At 46.0% G+C, this 18,977-nt stretch overlaps 1 protein-coding gene across 4 annotated transcripts in view; it reads right to left on the reverse strand.

The window, feature by feature from the left end:
• RFT1 (RFT1 homolog) overlaps positions 1–18,977 on the reverse strand; it is a 45,986-nt gene that overhangs the window by 3,334 nt on the left and 23,675 nt on the right. For 3 of the 4 annotated variants that reach the window (XR_003507745.1, XR_003507744.1, XR_003507743.1), the window contains exons 8-13: positions 18,438–18,488; positions 17,423–17,553; positions 16,183–16,327; positions 10,061–10,166; positions 4,545–4,794; positions 3,937–4,223 (exon numbers count right to left, since the gene is read on the reverse strand). Coding sequence is in view for 1 of the 4 variants with exons in the window: in XM_027522620.1 (XP_027378421.1) it covers positions 4,056–4,223; positions 4,545–4,794; positions 10,061–10,166; positions 16,183–16,327; positions 17,423–17,553; positions 18,438–18,488 (851 nt within the window). In the remaining 3 variants the exon portion in view is untranslated. Of the gene's footprint in view, positions 1–997; positions 4,224–4,544; positions 4,795–10,060; positions 10,167–16,182; positions 16,328–17,422; positions 17,554–18,437; positions 18,489–18,977 lie in introns of those variants that run through there. The other variant, XM_027522620.1, reaches the window with a different exon arrangement.

The following is an 18,977-nucleotide window of genomic DNA, read 5'->3' on the forward strand; positions in this document are numbered from 1 at the left end:
CACACTTTCATCGCAGACCTCCTTCTCCCCCGCCCGACACGGCTGCGTGGAGGCCACACACTATTAGTTCCACATAATTGAAAAGTGTGTCAGGATCTCTCAGACATGAACCCAAAACATGCTGCTCAGTTGTCACCTCCAACGTGACTAATGCAGTTGTGTCTTAATTAGTCAGTGCTCACTGTGCTGACAGCATCAGAGCCCCGTTCCAAGGCCCCAGGTTGTGATGCAGATGAGATTAAAGGACCGAGGCTTGCCAGGTTCTCAGGTCCTGTTCCCACCAGGCGGCCCCTGCCAAGCACACTGGTCAGACCAGGGCAGCACTGTGACCGTCAGTCAACAGCAGGGAGGGAGGTAATGAGACAAGTAAATGGTGGACTAGAGGATTCCCTCGTAAGTTGGTTGTTTCGTCACAGGCCCTCAGGCAGCTCCTCCAAGGCCGAAGTGGCAACTCTGGCTGAATCACACCACCCTCTCCAGCCCCTGCCCAGTGAGAGCTGATGGAACTGGGCACCCACCTGCCCCCAGGGTGGCCCCTCCGCTGGTTCACTTATGACCCTGTGCCCACAGTAGCCACCCTATGAAGATAACCTGAGCCAGTTCCCTTTCTCCTCAGGGGCTCTGCGTTCAGAACAGAGCTTATAGCCAAAAGGAGACTGTGGGCCCAGACTGTGGGAGAGAAGAAAGGTGGTGAAAGAGACTGCCTCATCAGTGGAAGAACGTGGAACATTGTTTTGGGTAGAAGGGAAGAGCAGTGAGTAAAATGCCAGTCCTGTCAGTCCGGGACACAGACGTCTCCATTGCAGGGCCGAGGGAACCAGCCCCTCTTTCCAAGTCGGGATCACCATCCAGTCACGTCCACCAAGGCAGGGAGAACCGTTTTGACGATGACTAAAAATGATTCACATACCTAAGGTACTTGCCCACCTTTCTTTCAAAATTTAAGAATTTTTTGTTTCGTTTTTGGAAGAAGTGATATGAAAGATCTTCACACAAATATGGAGAAAATAATTTACTCATTTTAAAATTGGAAAATTGACATGAAACTAGCAATATGAATATACTGGTTTTTTTTTTTTTTTAAAAAAAAGGGCAGGAGGAAGGAGGTGCCCTGGTGAACTAGGTTGGTAAGTGGCGGCAGGTGGGGCAGAGCATACACACAGGAAACTGACATGAAACTAGCAATATATACCCAAGTTGTTGTTGTTGTTCTTGTTTTAAAAAGGCAGGAGGAAGGAGGTACCCTGGTGAATCAGGCTGGTAAGTGGCAGGGGGTGAGGCAGAGCACACTGCCAGAGCCTGGAGTCACCACTAAAGAAGCTTTAAGTGGCACAGCAGCAGCCGCTGACGGAGGGACCTAACAGGCCAAACCCCACGTCACCAACACACATGTGGCCAGGGCAGCACAGAAAGACGAAATGCTGTCATTCTCACCATCAAAGGTTTCTGTTTCATAAATGGATGTGCTTTAGAGACTTGCTTCCATGGAGAGGTAGCCTCACTTATATTTTAAGTGGTACTTAAGGCCTGAAGTGTGATTTCCCCCCCAGTTCCTTCCTGGGTAATGTGGGGCGGCTCAGCACCCTTGAAGGCCAGCCCCTCCAGACCCAGGTGCAGCTCTAGGGGGCGGGGAAGCCCCAGAGCCAGTGGCCGGTCCCAGCTGTGCTGCAGGGAGCAACCGGGTGGAGACAGAGACTATGGGCCACACGGGGCTTGCTGCCCAAGTGCTGGAGCCCAGGAGGCAGGTGTTAGTAGTGGGAAACACCCGTTTCCCAAAAGCCTGGGCTATGAGAACTCCTCTTTCTATAAATGAGGAAGCAGGCCACAGCAAAGAGCCCTGGGTGACCATCCCAGCTGGCCATCTCGCCAGAGGAGCTGGCCCTGCCTGGCGGCCAGCCTGGTGCTGACAGCACCACCTGGCTGGCTGTTTGGGGACGAGATGAGATGCGCCCTCGCTGTCAGATGCAGAGCTTCTCCGGGCAGAAAAGCAGAGTGGGAGCTGTGGAACTCACACTCCTAAGGAGCTAGGGAGCCAGTGATGCTACTCAGGCAAAGGTGGCTTTCTTCCTAGAGCTGGGCACAGATGCTGTGAACATGAGCAGAACTGGCCCTGGGCCCTGACTCGGGTGAGGATGACAGGGTAAGCCCCACGCCAGAAACGCAGATGCCAAAGGTCTGGAGGGGTCCTGGAAACCTACATTTCTGACTTGCAATCCAGGAGATTCTGAGGCAGGTGGTGTGAGGCCCACACTTCAAGTCTGGGGTTAAGTGGGACGGGGTCCTAGCAGAGAGAGGGGTGGTCAACCAGAAATTGTGAGGGCTGGAGGCTCATGTCTGTGTGTTCTAGAGAGCAAAGAAGTATTTGAGAGGGAGGGCTGCCTTCTCTATGTGCCACCTACCCTACCCCGTGGAGCAATCAGTCCTTCTGAGCTGGGCTGACCCTGCCTGACAACACAGGACCAGCCCCACGCTTCTGGAGGGCCTCTGACTGCTCAGTGACACCTTGCATTTAGCTACTGTCCCTGCAATTAATATAAAGCATTCTCTCTTTGACTAGATACACAGGTGTCCAAGTAACTGGATCCTAGTCTCAGGGTGTCTTTATCCTTGGCCTCTTGGCACCGGCTCTGGACCAGTGGATTTATTTTTACTTAACTAAAAACTTTTTTTTTAAAAATAAGTGGTTTATTTTGTATTGAAGTATAGCCAATTAACAATGCTGTGATAGTTTCAGGTGGCGAATGAAGAGACTAAGCCATGCCTATGATGTGTCCATTCTCCCTGGGTCACTGCATTTAAATTTGTGCACTTCAGGTAAACCACCATCTGATACCAGTTGCCCTGTTCTCTGGGTGTAAACACAGAAGGTTTGGGGACATCAGGGCTAGGTGATTATTAACTATCATCACCCAAGATATAGTTTGCGCATGGAGCTCCAAAGGCCATTACATCTAATTAATACATTAATGACATCAATTAATATATTAACAAGAAAAATGCCTTGCTGCCTGATAACAACGCCTGGTGACCTCACCTACTGGGTACAGGGCCCAGAGGCAAGCCTTCACCTGGGCTCACTGTGGCCTGGAGGACCAGACCTGCAGGCCTGCCAGTCTTGTCCTGGAATTCAGGTGCACTGACCAGGGCCAGAAGTAAGGGGTCAGTGGGAAAGGGGCATGATTCAGTGATACCTGCCATATAGAATTTACCTTATTTTATTCGAATGGAAGAAAGACACCTCTACTCAACTCTAGCTGTCATCTGTACAACCTCCTCATGAGAACTTACAGCCAACTGCAAAGTGGGCTTCCCTTCTGGGAACAAGATAGCTCACGAAGGATCACAGTGTCCTTTCTCCAGTGACCAGACCAGAGATGAGCTGGCTTGCCCCTGCTGTGACGGGAAGGCATGAGGTAGCCTTTGCAGGGACAGCCGTGAAGGGGACAGATGCTGACTCCGCCTGGCTAACGGCGGGAAATGTGATCTGAAAGCCTCTGTGTCTTCATTTCTTGGACTTCCCATTAACATTTCTCCTTCTCTAAAAATCCAGGTCACAGTGGGGAAAGCCACAACTCTGGGAGCAACTTTGTTGTATAACATCACAAAACACCACGTCTCCTTCATGCTTTTATAGCACATGGTAAATACTCCTGTGGAGCGTCAAGTGGCTCTATCTGTCCTTCTGAGCTAGATGATTATTAACAGCTGACACCCAAGATAGAACATGTGGGACACAGAGTTCCTAAGGTCAATCACACCCAAGAGGAATTAATACATTACTCAAAAAGAAAAATGCCAATTACAACAAAATGGTGAAAAAAATAATTGTATCGATTTTAAAAGAATTTTTTGGTCTTCCCTTAAAAAGGGAACCCCTTGCTATCTGAAACCGCAAATGGATGGTAAGTGGTCCGGTGGATCGCTCTGATGACTCACCTGCCTGGGTTGGTCTCACTGCACTGCAGACCCCTGGCCTGGCTCTCCTCCACGGAACACATGTTCCGCTCACAAGACCGCCCCACAGCTGGTCCAGGCGCCACAGGGCTTCCGCAAGGTCATGTCATTTTGTCAGTGAGTCTGGGCACGCCTAACTGAGTCCTAAGAAAGTGAATCAGCTTGGTTTCTGTGAGGAATGCTGTCCCGAGGGTCACTCCCAGACAGAGGGCCCCCACAGCGACGTGTGCCAGCCGGGCTAGCCAGCCCCGTTCACAGCAGAGGAACACCTGTGGAAAGAAACCATCGTCAGTCCCTGGCCCTCCAGCCATACCGCCTTCCTTTGGGGCAAGCCAGGGAGAGTGGGACTCTACTACTCCAGCTTCGAATCAGGAAAAGCTGTGACAGCCATGGACTAGGGTCTACTCTGTGCCCACAGGTACCACTGCTCAGTCATTTCACAAGATGCTGGCCTGAAGCTTAGGGGAAGGGGCACGAGGAAGCAAGTACTTGTCCAGCTGGTTCAGGCAGAACAGGAAGGGGATGTCTGGAACAAGGGAGACTGGACAGACTGCAAAAGTATGTGGTGTGAAGGCTATTGGGAGTCTCACCTCTGAAACAGCAGTAATGCCACCACTGAGGGCAAATGTCCCAAGGAGGACTGGTGACAGGAACAGGCCATCCAGAGGCCTGTGGGGGCTCTTCCGGTAGTAGCGGTAGATGAAGTAAAGGCTCTGCATGATCCGAATGCCCATGTTGAAGCAGTTGGCCAAGATGAAGCCCACGCTGCCACACCAACGGGTCAGGACATAAGATAACATCAGGAAGGAAGACGACAGGGCCAGCATTGTAAAATTGTACCTGGGGAGAAGAAGACAGGCAAAGCAGGGCAGTGGGTACCTCATCCCAAGGCAGGGCTGCTGCAAAGAAAGGGGCTGTGAACATGAATTCACCTCTGAGATCCCATGATCCAGGTGATTTTTACATCAAATGCTAAGTGGATAACATGGAAACGTCACTGTCCCCCTCAGCCCTGAATAGAAGAGTAAAAAAATGAACAATTCAATGTATTTATGGTGTTTAAGGATAATAACTGGTTAAGTGACACTTTGTAATCAAAACCCATAAGAATCCTGTTCAGCCTGCCTTAATGTGAGGCTCAAGAATATGACACGGGTTCATGGTTTCGTGTGGACAGGCACTGTGAGGGCTGTTGGGAATGTGCTGGTGGACAAACACAGGGCCGTTTCCCTGTGGAGCTTGGATCCATCTTACAGACAAGGAAACCAGGCCCAGAGAGGCTGAGGAATCTGCCTAAGGAGTGAACCAACAGCCCAACCTGACCCCTGGCCCCTAAACTGTAGCACTGCTTCCTTTGGGAAAGGCAGAAGCCCCGTAACCTTTGCCAGCAGATCTCACTCAAAGCAAGTGACCAGCTTCCATAACAGAATGAGAAGAGGGAGCAAGGCCTGGCCCACTGTCAGGGTTTCCCAGACTCTCACACATCCCTCCTTGGCTCTCCATCCACCTTTCTAGAGCTCTGTGGGTCCTGTGACTGGAGGGCTTACACCGTTCCTTTCACTTCTCTGATTCCATGGCAGTACATCACTTAGTTATCTTCAGTTTTCAGCTCTAGACTGAATCTCAGAAAAGATAAAAATCTTCCAAAAGGCTTGTGGTACAACCGTGAACCAAATTCTCCAGCGTCTGGTTTCTGCTGAGCACACAGCAGGCAATCTAAGTGTATAGTTGTTGAGGAAACCAAACCCCTTAGATCCCCAAGTTGTGTCAGCTGGTTAGGAAACCTCAGAGACCACCATTCAGCTTCTGCACAGGAAGGAGGGGTGGCAAGAATGCCACTGGGTCCCCCAAATGCCTGGGTCCTTGTCCTTTGGCTGACCAAGCCCAAGGTGCTATGGGAGACGTAATTATCGGAGTGTGTGTCATCAAGAACAAACACACACATACACACACACACCTATACTCTAACAGGGGACAGAGCTTTCATCTAGAATTCCAGACAAGTAATTAATTTGCTTCTTAGTCGACACAGTTTCTTTTTAATGAGTAATGGAAGTACAAGAGCCCATATCTTTACAGAGGAAGCATCTTCACTAATGCTAATCAATAATCAGAATGGCCAACTTTATAACAAGCCACAGAGGGTGGGCCAGTACTCTGACCAATTTTCCAAAAAGAAGATGATGTGTAATGTTTGGTTCTTCTTCAGACTACAGGTTCATAAACTTTCATAACCTGTTGGGTCATGTTCACCCAACTCCAAGCAGAAGGGAAACAATGAATGAAACTGGTAGCTAATTCATGTTAACTCCAGCAGGGACAAGTCACAGTGTGGCTTCTTTGGTGTAGTCACTTGGGAGGCGCTAACAATGAGGACGTCTACTGTTTCTCATTAGAATAGGGCTCTGCAACTGTTGAACTTTGCAACACAAATCTATAGTCTTAAAGGCATTATCCACTTCAGGATAAAATAAGAATTTTAAAGATAAAATTAAAATGCCACTTTGTAAATCAGTGGGAAATTAGTCAGCGACAATGACTATTTTCTAAGGTTTGGTTAACATAAACAGGAAGTTATTTTTAATCAGGTTTATCAAAAGGTAAGCAACTGAAGTGTCCCCCAGTGGGTGCTGGCTGAAAACATCAAGGTACGGCCATGACAATGTGGCCTAGGTAACTACGTAGAGGACGGCACAGGTCTCTTATGTGCCTAGGCGAGAAGACGGCACTTGTCCTTCATTCAGTCAACAGTACGGAGTCCAGCTCCACATGGGGCACTCAAGGGCCGACAAGTCAGACAAAGGAGCTCTCAATCCTTGGCCTCTGCATCACTGTCCCCTCTGCCTGGAAGGTTCTAGCCCATCTATACATGGCAGACTCTTCCTGGTCATCGAGGCCTCAGCGTAATGCAACCTTCTCAGAAAGACCTCCCGATCTAAAAGGGCTCCCACTCTCACCCCATAACCCTGTTTTAGTTCTCCATGCTGCTGCTACTGCTAAGTCGCTTCAGTTGTGTCTGACTCTGTGCGACCCCATAGATGGCAGCCCACAGGCTCCACTGTCCCTGGGATTCTCCAGGCAAGAACACTGGAGTGGGTTGCCATTTCCTTCTCCGATGCATGAAAGTGAAAAGTGAAAGTGAAGTCGCTCAGTCGTGTCCGACTCTTAGCGACCCCACGGACTGCAGCCTACCAGGCTCCTCCGCCCATGGGATTTTCCAGGCAAGAGTACTGGAGTGGGTGCCACTGCCTTCTCCGTTAGTTGTCCATAGAGCACAATGTTCTTATCTATTTACTTGTTTGCTGTCTGCTTCCCTTATTGTCAGCTACAGGAGAGCAGGGATCACGTCGTTGTTCATGGCTGTACTCCTGGAGCTTAAAGCAATGTCTCTTAGAAAACAGATGCTCAAAAAAATTTGTCAAATGAACAAAAGAAAACAAGACAGGCTTAACAAAACACAACCAAGATTCTTCAATGGGGCATAATGTGAAGCCATCAATCTTCTATATAGATTATGAAGTTATTAACAACAAAGGAACTTGCAGCTCAAAGGACATTCTAATATTTCACATCCAACCAAATGCCTTATTTTTATTAAAAAACAAACAAATACTGATTAACCTGTAGTTCAGCAAGTAAAATAGATGAAAACTACTCAATTATACTACAAAAAAATCTTACTACAGTTTTATGTCTGGCTAAATTCATAGAAAGGAAAAAAAGCCTGGGGTCAGTGATGAGCTCAGGTGCTCCACGTGTTCAGAACAAGACTGGGGGTTGGGGCCAGGGGCCTAGACAAAAAGGGGGCTTCCACATTTAATACAAACTTGGAGATCATGCTTAAAACCACATTTTACTCCTAGGGGAAGTGAGTTACTTCAAATGAGAATATGGCTCTGTCTTTTCTCTATGTTGACGACTAATACCATGAAAATCATTTTCCAGATTTTAATATGCTGTCCAGGTCCCATTACAACTAACTTAAAAACCTGCTTCCTCTGGTTCAATGCAATGTAAGAGAAACCAAAGCAATCAGTCACTGTCTGTACTCCCTCATGATTTGTTGGAAGATAATATATTTTTAATGTTTTAAGCAGGCTTAGTCTTGTTTCTCCCTTTCAACATTAATGCTGCAATTATTTTAACAAAATTCCCTTCAAAGAGATAGATTCCTAGTCCAGAGTTCTTTCCAACACACTTCAGTACCTTATTTAGTATGTTTTAAATTATATTTTAAAATTATTTCATGTTAGAAGCACCTTTCAAGTAAAAGCATAATATTTTCAAAATTAAACTTAGAGATCTTTTTATCCACTTTTTAAAAAAAAAAAAAAAAAAGGACAGACTCAAAGCAGTGTATAGCTATAAATTTAACTGTCTGAAGTAAAAACCATGTCTAGACCACATTTGAGAACTATGGGTTGTGACCTAAAAGTGGGCTAGGAAATCAATTTAGAGCATCATGACATGGCAGTTTAAAAAACTGAAACAGAATTAAAAGCCATCATCAGTGTGTTCTGTACCTGGGGTACTTGTTGCTTTGTGGAAGCCTCGTTTCAGTCACACCTAAATATGCACTGGGTCACAGTGTTCAACGCAGTTTTTACTCTGAAAGCTGGTCTGGGCCAGCAGTTCCTCAAGCCCTAGCTATCATCAGCGATCTCCTGGAGCTGACTCCTTGGCCCAAGCCCCTAAATTTCAGTTCAGCTGGTGTAGGAGAGGGCTAGAACTTCTGAGGGGAGTTTAATCAGTCTGGGCTGGGACCACTGCTCTACACTCCAGCTCTCAACTATGGTGTGGCCCACAGGTCACCAAACCTCTGAGACAGGCCACAGTGGGAAGCAAAGGCTGCTGTGAATGAGAGGAAGGGCTCCCCCCATCTCTGAGGTATCCTTGCCCACCTCCCCGTACCCCACCAGGCCTCTGAGGGGTTTCAACAGCACTCAAGGCACTACAGAGGCAGCCTGAAACCCCCATGGGACCCAGACCTCAAGGGGCAAAGGGATAACGAGAGCCACTGGCCCCATTTCCTACTCCCACCCCCTCTCCTCTCTCTCCTTTGCCGCTAACAGTATTATCCTTCTTCTCAACTACATCCTACAGTGATGTCTTCAGATACTACCTTTCTACTTTTGGCGTCTGGGACACAAGAGATGAATGATCCTGGGTGTGGATCAGAGGCTCATACCAGAAGCTGACATCAGAATCATTGAGGAGCTTTAAAGAAAACATTTACATGCTCAGGGGCTACTGATTCTGTAGGTATGGTAGGAGAGAGAGTGGTGGGAGTCGAGTGGACAGGAATCTACATTTCTAACAAGCTCCATTGGGCAATTCTGACTCATAACCAGTATTAAGAACTACTGCTTGAAGCTCAGGGCAGAGGTCCCAACCTCAGGGTCAATGGACGGGAGAAAATGTGGCAAAACTTCTATGTGCACTTGAGTCTTTCTCTGAGGAGACATGTCACAGAGCCCTGAGATTGTCCATGAATCTGCTTTTTTAAAAAAATTTTTATTTCTTTATTGTTGGCCGTGTTGGGTCTTTGTTGCTATGCTCGTCCTACTCTCTGGTTGCGGTGCTGAAGTTTCTCGTTGTGGTGGCTTCTCTTGCTGTGGAGTATGGGCTCTAGGAGGCCCGGGCTCAGTACTTGTGGCTCATGGGCTTAGTTACTCCAAGGCATGGGGAATCTTCCCAGACCAGGGATCAAACCTGTGCCCCCTGCACTAGTAGGTGGATTCTTAACCACTGGACCATCAGGGAAATACCTGTAGACCTGCCTCTTGAGGAAGCTCCTGAGTAACCATCTGGAGCACTAGGCAAGGAGGTGGTGGAGGAGGGGGTCTTGTCTGGTGCCTGCCTCTGCCAACCAGGACTAACACAGCCCTTCAGGGCCTAGATTTTTCCCTTGACAAAGGGAGGCGAGGAACAGTGGCTGCTCCCCAGCCCTAGTGTGGAGAAGACTCACTGAATGGTGCCTGAGGAAAGCACCGCACTGCAGGCTCTAAAAGAGTCTTCTATAAATACACGTTAAGAATGAAAAGAAAGAAGCTACTTCATTTTGGCAGAAGGCCATGATTACAGGTGTGTCTTGAAGGTTACCCACCTGTCTACCTCCGCTTTGCTCATGGCAGCAAATGTGAAACACTCAGTCACTCCATTGATGGCAAGGAGGAGGACGTAAAGACAGTAGGCTCGCAGTAGGACAGGACCTGTAAGGGAACAACTGCTGAGATTCCAGAGCCCAAGGGGGAGGCCCCCGTGCATCCTCACATCGGCTGGGTGGCCAGAGAACACCAGAGGGGTCATGAGCCCTGCTGGTGTGGTCACTGGGCAGATGTGTGGTCCTAACTATCTGCAAGGACTCTGAGCATTCCAGCGCACTGACCAAAATAAACAGCTAAAAACAAATGGACAGTTAGGAATAGATATACAGATCTCTTGCTTAGCAACTAAAAGCTTATCTGGCCAGCAAACAAATCTCACTTTTTGAAACAGCATGAAGAAGCCTGCTAGTCTGAGCACTCAGGGACACTAGTGGCCCTGCAGGTGAAGACAAAGTCAGCTGAAGAAGCCCTGAAGAAGCCCAGGACTCAGGAGCAGCAGCACACTAAGGAAATAGAATACCCACAACTCTGCAGGGAGAATCAGAGTTCGTAAGGTTATTTTCTTCTAGGTTCTACAGCTAACTAACAAGCTTTGGGGAAATCTGCTAACAGAAGATCAGGAGCCTTAAAATGGAGTTGATCCCCTCTTTCTTGTTTTTTTTTTCTGCTGTGCTATGTGGCTTGTGGGATCTTAGTTCCCTGACCAGGGATTGAACTCAGGCTGTCAGCAGTGAAAGTGTGGAGTTCTAACCTATAGGATGGGAATTCCCTGAGCCCCTCTTTTAAAAGGGCCATTACCGAGAGGCAGTCAAGCAGTTTCCAACAAAATAAACATGAATGCAACCTACGATCCAAAAATTCTACTCCTGGGTATACAACCAGTGGAAATAAATGCAAATGTTCACAAAAACACATGTACAAAAACATCTGTAGCAGCTTTATTCCTAACAGCCCAAAATGACCACAGACAGGAGAAAGGATAAACAACATATGGGCCATCCATACAAAGAAACACTTTTCAGCAATCAAGAAGAAAAAAAAAACTATTGATCCATGTGAAAACATGCATCAATCTCAAAAACTTCATACTGTGGGAAAGAAGCCAAACGTGAAAGTGCTTACACTGTATAATTTCATTTATACGAAATTCTTTTTAAAAGTAATACTAACCTACGGTGATAAGAAATCAGAGCAGTTCTTGCCGCTGAGGTACAGTGGGGCAGCTGGGTGGAAAGGGCCCTATGAGAACCTTCTGGGGTAACGGAAATGTTCTGTATCTTAATCTGGATATTGGTTACAAGGTGTAGACATTTGTCGAAACTCTTAAGAGTACAGTATTTTACTTTATGTAAATTAGACCTCAATAAAGAAAAAAAAGAAACCACTAAAAGAAAAGGGCAGGCCAGGGGGAGTTCCAGAGTCTCAGAATCTGAAACTTAGTCATGGCTATGAAAGCTGCTTAATATGAAAGGTCCCCGTGCCAAGGGGACACTAAATAGTTTCATGGCCATCAAAAATAACAAAAAGAAGTGATATGGTGGTGAGCTGTTGAGGAGGGGAGGCGTTCTGTGGTCCTATGATTAGGTCTCAGTCTTCAGTGAGCTTTTGCCTCTGGACTGTGAACTTCACAAACATTTCCAAGTTTTTTTCTCCCCTCTCAGATGAGATAGGATGGCTAGATTAGACTGGAGTTGGGAATCAGCACACCTTACAGACACTGCATGCTTGGTTCCAGACCACTGCAATAGAGCAAATATTTTAATAAAGAAGGTCACATGAATTTTTTTGGCTTCTCAGTACATATAAAAGTTATGACAACATACTGTATTGTATTAGTTGTGCAACAGCATTATGCCTTAAAAAAATGTAGTTACCTTAATTTAAAATAACTTATTGCTAAAAAATGCTACCCATTATCCGAGCCTTCAGCAAGCTGTAATCTTACTGGTGAAGGGGCTTGCCTGATGTTGGTGGTCTAATGGAGTTGATTTCATGGGACTGACTGGGTTCGTTTGATTTGATTTGGTTTGATCTGACTGGATAAAAAGAACTGCTGTAGTAACAAGAGAATAGACTCTTGCATGATTTCAATACCTTTATCTCTGAAAGTTTTCCACTATGTTTGTCCCTGGATGTTTCAGGGTCTCCCAGTTTATAGTCTATGGGAACTTGAATAGAATTTGCATCCTACTATTGTGTGAAAAAGATAAAATGTTAAAAAAAAAAAAAAAAAAAAAGAACTGTTTTAAATAGGCTTAGGAATGGGATAGTGAGCTATGGGTGAGGAGAAGCATTCTATGGTCCTATGATTAGATCTCAATCTTTAGTGAGCACACCTCTGGATTGTGAACTTCCCAAGTATTTCTGAGTTTTTTTCTCCCCATTCAGGTCACGATGGCTAGATTAGACTGGAGTTGGAAACCAGCACACGTCAGAGATACTGTGGGTCAAACAACCAAAAAACAAAACAAAGACAAAAGGAGTACTAACAGAGTAGCGCTGATGGCCCTCTCTTGGGTTCCACATTTTCATCATGTCAGGTTGCATCTCATTCCCCCAAACTGCTACAGAAGTAGCTTGGCCCCTGCCACAGCCGTGGGATGACTCCAGGAGAGGAGGCAGGGACTAGGGTCTGCCTGTGCTAGCTCGAGGCTATGCTCAGTGTGCTTCCTTCTCCTCTCCGTCCTCCTCTCTCCAGCAGAGAGGAGCGGGGCTCCTCTCACAACCTGCACCTCTCACTTGGTAACTGAAAGTTGATGCCACGTGGACAGCGCGCTGCTTTGCAAGGTGGAGAACACAAACACCGGCATGAAACGGTGATTCGAATAGAAGGGTTTTGAGTCAACTTTAGGGAAAGAGGTTGGAATTGGGGAACTTGCAGATGGAACCTTAAACTCTGGGTTGAGCTGAGTGGTAGTATGGGTTGAATTAAATTGCCCCCAAAAGTAACGTGATGGGAAAGAATCTGCCTGCAATGCAGGAGACCTGGGTTCGATCCCTGGGTTGGGAAGATTCCCCCTGGAGAAAGGCATGGCAATCCACTTCAGCATTCTTGCCTGGAGAATCCCCATGGACAGAGGGGCGGGCTGGTGGCCTACAGTCCACGGAGTCGCAAAGAGTCAGACGCAACTGAGTGACTAACACTTTCACAAAAGTAGTGTGAAGTCCTAATCACCAGTAACTTAAGAGTATGGTCTATTTGGAAATAGCATCTTTATAATAAGTTAAAATGAGGTCATCAGAATGGGCCCTAATCCTTATGAAAAGCAGAAGTTTGGGCACAGAGATAGTCACAGAGGGAAGATGATGTGAATACACACAGGGAGAGGACAGCCACGTGATGGGGGTAATGTATTTCCCAGCCAAAGACTGCCAGCCAACACCAGAAGCTGAGAGAGGTGAGGAAGGAGGCCTCCTCTAGAGCTGCCACAGAGAGCAGAGCTCTGCTGGCTCCTGGATTTCAGACTTCTGCAGAACTGTGAGACCATCAATTTCTGTTCTTACAAGCCACTTAGTTCATGACACACTGTGATCCCAGCCCTATGAAACTAATATTAGGGGCCTGAGAAGAAAAAAAGATTTTTAAAAAGTGAAAAAGGAGACACTGCTTTGGGAAAGCAAGTGTTCTCCTTACTGGCTGCAAATAATAAGCTCTTCCTTCTCCAAAAAAGAAAAAGTAAAAGAAAGGGCAAGACAGAAGCACCTAAGAGATGAATGTGAGAAGTCTCAGGGAGATTCATTGAATGTTTGTATTTTCCTTTAGGATGGAAAAGCTAGATATGAGGAAAACGTCTGATCAAAGTCTCAGACCACTTCCACAGCCCCTAATTACACACAAGGCTGAGCCCAAGTACTGCAAAGCAAACCCTCAGTGCTCCACGGAAGTCTGCCTGCGCTGCAGCCAAGTCCCCCTTTAGGAAAGCAGCACTGCTGCTGCTGCTGCCGCCAAGTCGCTGCAGTCGTGTCAGACCCTGTGCGACCCCACAGACGGCAGCCCACCAGGCTCCCCCGTCCCTGGGATTCCCCAGGCAAGAACACTGGAGTGGGCTGCCATTTCCTCCTCCAATGCATGAAAGTGAAAAGTGAAAGTGAAGTCGCTCAGTCGTGTCCGACTCTTAGCGACCTCATGGACTGTAGCTTACCAGGCTCCTCCGTCCATGGGATTTTCCAGGCAAGAGTCCTGGAGTGGGGTGCCATCGCCTTCTCCAGGAAAGCAGCACAGAGGTCTCTAAAGGAGCCACTGCAGGTCTGGTCACAGATGAGTCCACTTCACGGGCAAGGACAAAGGCAACATGCAACTGGGGCAACTGAGGACAGCAGCGCTGCAAGTTCCACTCTCAAAACTAAGTGGCGGGGCTGCGCCATGGAAAGTTCCTCATTCTTTTCTGATTCAGTAAGACTTTCTGGAGAAAGTCAATGTTCTGTGAGTATTTAAGGGAATAAAAAAAAGGCTGTGGCGAGGAGTACTGGGGCGCAGAGCAGCAGTGTTAATGTCTTTGGCACAGGAAAGGCATTTGGATTTGCAGCACTAGTCCGCAGAGTCAAGAAGAGGGCAACAAGAAGAGGCGTGGTGTGGAGACAGGGAAGGAAAGCCAGCAGGCACCCTGGGGAGACACACTCACCCTCCCAGAAGGCACACACAGCTGGAAATCTGGTCAAAATGAGAGGGAGCAGTGATGAGGAGACAGATGCTGGAAGACCTTGCTGGGGCAGGGATGTTGATGGAGGCCTGGGTCAGGCAAGAGACAAGGGTCCTAAAGATGCTACAGTGACTAGAGCAAACCATACATCCTTTTCAGAGACTAAGGAACCAGACCATTCTCAAGATTCTTCTCTCTCTGAAGATGAGACCAAGAGAATATCTTATTGAGTCTAAAATGATTAATGACTTTGACATAAAACATCAGAGACATAATTCATTACCTTCATTTATCAAGTAACACTGACCCTTTTAGCTGACAAATCTATCATCGGTGCTCAAGACTGGCACCAGCATCTCACTTGAGTAAAAGGCCCACACAATGACAATAGTTTGTTGATATATCTTTAGTGATTAATGACTTAGGCAAGTGAATACTACGTTGATGGGACAGCCCTTCCCCTGTGGCACTGTCCTGTGGCTGCATTACAAAGGCTGCTCCTTGGTGATTACCTTTCTAGAGGGGCAGAGCTGCTGTGAAATAGCCTGTCCTGCTCTCTGTGCACTGACTTGCTAATGGCTTCCTATAGTTGCCTGACCCAGGGCACTGCAAACCACATCATTGGTTTCACAGCAGCTGTTTGTCCAAACCTAATGACCTTTGTTCTTGTGTAGAAACTCAGCCCTTCTTTTCCTAATACTAAATGTTTGGGCCCATTATAGTGGAGACAAAAACATGCCAGTGATCTTGCAGAATGGCATCTGAAAGGGCCATTTACATTTGAGACAGGGCATTAGAAAAAAGTCTTCAAGGATCTTGTCTAGTGATGTGAGGAATTAAAAACATCTTTGCTCAGCCCAAGAGGAAACACTCTAAGTGGATTGCTAGTCCGTGACCCAGTGCATCTTGAAACTGGTCAAGTCCCCAGGGCCCAGCGACACTGTGAGACACTCAGTGGCCTGGGCGCCAGGTGTTTCCAAGTTAGACACACTCAATACTTTTCTCTTTCAAAACCCAAGAGTCACTGGATTAAATATACCATTTTATTTGCTGAGATCAATTTCATTCTCTGCAAATGGCTCTGGGTTATCCTTCAGAGGCTTTTATGCATCAGGCCGTGAGATTTATGTGGCACTTACTGTCTTCAGATGTGTTTAGTACCAAGTGGAGACTCATTAGAGCCTGCTCTCTGCCTTCCTCACTTACCCTACAGGGAGCACAGGGAAGCACTTGGCAAAACACATTTGAGGCCTGAAAGGAAAGCTAAGGATTCCTAACAACTTCTCCAAGTAAGGTTGTGGGGACTGATCAACCTGGTGCCAAAGCCCCAACTGCACCCTGAGCTGGTGTGACCTCAGGTGCCCCAGCCATCGGCAATCTTCCCTATACAGACACACATGTCAACCGTATCTAAATTTCATAAGACTCCTCTCCTTCAGTTGGGAAATTAGAACAGATCTGGAAAAAAACTCTGTGCATACCTGATCCTGAGCTAAGCATGGCCCCGCCATAGATGTCCAAAACCAGCTGAGAGTAGGCAAAGCCGAAAACAGTGATGGTCAGGCCGGTCAGCAGGGCCAGCTTTAGCAGGGACTCCAAAACCACGGCGGCCACAGCAACATCCTCCTGGGGCCGGGGGAGAAGGAAGGAAGTGGGATGAATCATGAGCTGGAGAGAAACCTCCCATCTGGCTTTCTCCCTTCGCTATTTCATGGATCACTCTTTCAACTGCTGAGAACCACTGCTGCTTTTCTACAGCCTGGGTTTGTTTCTACTCAATTAACAAATAGAGGAAAAAAGACAAAGTGTGCCTCCTTAAGAAAGCAGGGGAGGGTTAGTTTTTAACTCATTTAAGATAAATTGTCTCAAATGTTGCCTAGGAAACACTCACTTTCCCCTCTGACATTTATTCTCAAAGGGACAAGTTTTTACAGCACTAGCTAGCTTTGTCAGTGTGCTTCTCCTGACAAACAAGTCCAATTTCTGATGTTTCTGTAATTGACACTGAGAAAACATTCCTAAATCAGACTAAGAACCAGATTGGTTCATTTTGAAAAGATATTATGCATGAACTGTTGTCTGCAAAATATATTCTAAGACACATAAGAGGCTAACTAGTTTGCTTTTAATTCTAAGTCAGACATTTTCAATGATTCTAGGAAAAGGGAAGTTTCTACACACAAATACTCCTGGATTAAAATCTCTTCTGTTTTTACTGGCCAGACTACGTAGATTCTCAGGGTCAGAATGGAGCTCTGGGCACGTCACAGTCCTTAAGAAGCTAAACAACTTGTGATGAGCGAGACCAGATGCCCCGTGTTTTCCTCTCCATGCCCTCAATTAGCCTTGCCCCAGTCTCTGCATCCTTCGGCTCATCTTTGGTTCTTGAGAGTCTGAGGAGTGGGGAGGCAGCCTCATTCTTAAACCTTAGACCATAGGAAGGGGTCTGTGCTGCACTGGGGACAGCTATAGAGTTCTGAGAGGGCTGGGACAAAGAAAAGGTCACAGAGGACAAAGGGTGAAAAGAAAGGGCTGACCAGGAGGAAAAGGAGAAGCTGGAAAGAAGAAGTGAGCTCAGGATCTTGCCATCATTCAGAATGTGAGAGGACAATGAAAACTAGAAGAAACTTTCAGATCAAACAGAGGGAAACAGACAGCTCCTCATTTCTGTCTTGTTGCTCCTGTACACTTGGAAGATGCGGACATGAAAACCAAGACTACCTGCTTCTGAAGTGTGGCGTCCTTTTCTCTTTCTAGCACCTTAGCAAAGAATATATAAAAACTCTCCTCTATTGGCTGGAAAAGTAATCTGGCCACAAGGGAGCCAAGATTATTCACTATATCATACACACCTACAAAACAAAAGAAAAAAAAGAAATAACAGTCTTACTGATTTTTCTACTTGAATTTTTATAGCACTATTAACATTTTTTCTCATATAATTTTTTAGATTAAACTTTTTGAGATAATTATAGATCCACATGGAATTGTAAGAAATAAAAGGGAGAACCATGTACCCTTTACCTAGTTCCCCCCAAATAGTAAATTCTTGAAAAGTTACAGCAAAAGATCACTGATATAAATTCAGTCAGGACACAGAACATTTGCATCACTAGTACTTTTTTATAACAGTCATAATGCCAAGTTGATTTTTTTCTGTTTTTATTTCTACTACTTAGGGACAGTATTCAAAAATAAATGTGAAAAAATATTAAGACCTATTTAGCCACACACATGGGCCAAATCTTCATGACTGTGATGACCTCCCTGTAACTCTGGCACCCTCTGACCCCCTAAATGAGCCCCAGAGCTCTGCAGAAAGCTGGGTAAGGACAGGGAATCCCAACAGAGAACTTGCTGCCCAAGATACACAGGAAGGAATAGTCAGATATACATTTATAAAGACCTACAATTTTCAATCGTCAGGATTCACTTTTTATAATCTTCAGATTTATTTTTTCATGAAATGTATCAAACTACAGGGGCTTCCCTGGTGGTCCAGTGGTTAAGAATCTGCCTTGTAATACAAGAGCCTGCGCTCTGCAACAAGAGAAGCCACCGAACTGAGAAGCCCGCACGCCACAACCAGTTCCTGCACGCAGCAACAGATCCAGTGCAGCCAAAAATAAATAAGTAGATAGATATTTTAAAAAGAATCAAACTACAGAGGCAAACATCAGAAAGTGTCGTGAAGATAGCTCATCTTTAATTAAAACACTACAGAATTTCATCTTACCCTGATCCCCAAAATTTAACACGTTCAAGAATGTCATCACATATCGCTCGCCTGTAAATGGAAAAGAAAATAATTAGCATTTCAAATACACAGTATTTTCTTGCTTCCTTTTCTCTTATTGTCTATTGTCTCTTCCAGTTGGTAAATACTGTCAAAGCAGAAAAATTAGAAACTTGGTTAATGGGTTAATGACATGGTCCTTGTCCTAATGTTGATTTAAAATAATCTCAAAATAATAACAATTTGGAAAGTGCTGGTGGCTTTATTGATAGCAAAGTTACAAACCAATTAAAAACAACAAAAATCAATAAAACCTGATACATTTTCTTAAAAGTGTGAAGAGTTACAGAAATGTTAATAATAAAAATGATAATCTCAGGTTTTCAGGGAGGTCAGATAATCTGAGTGTAAATTCTGTGAAATCAAAGGTCCATGATAAACTGCACAGACTCATCAGAAGTTTCCTCTCTGAGTGGAGAAAACTCTGTGGAGGCCAGCAATTCTCAGCAGTCCTAGTTCACAGTTCAAATCTAAGACAGT

This window comes from Bos indicus x Bos taurus, chromosome 22 (genome assembly GCF_003369695.1).
Source record: "Bos indicus x Bos taurus breed Angus x Brahman F1 hybrid chromosome 22, Bos_hybrid_MaternalHap_v2.0, whole genome shotgun sequence".
In the NCBI taxonomy this organism is placed as follows: domain Eukaryota; kingdom Metazoa; phylum Chordata; class Mammalia; order Artiodactyla; family Bovidae; genus Bos; species Bos indicus x Bos taurus.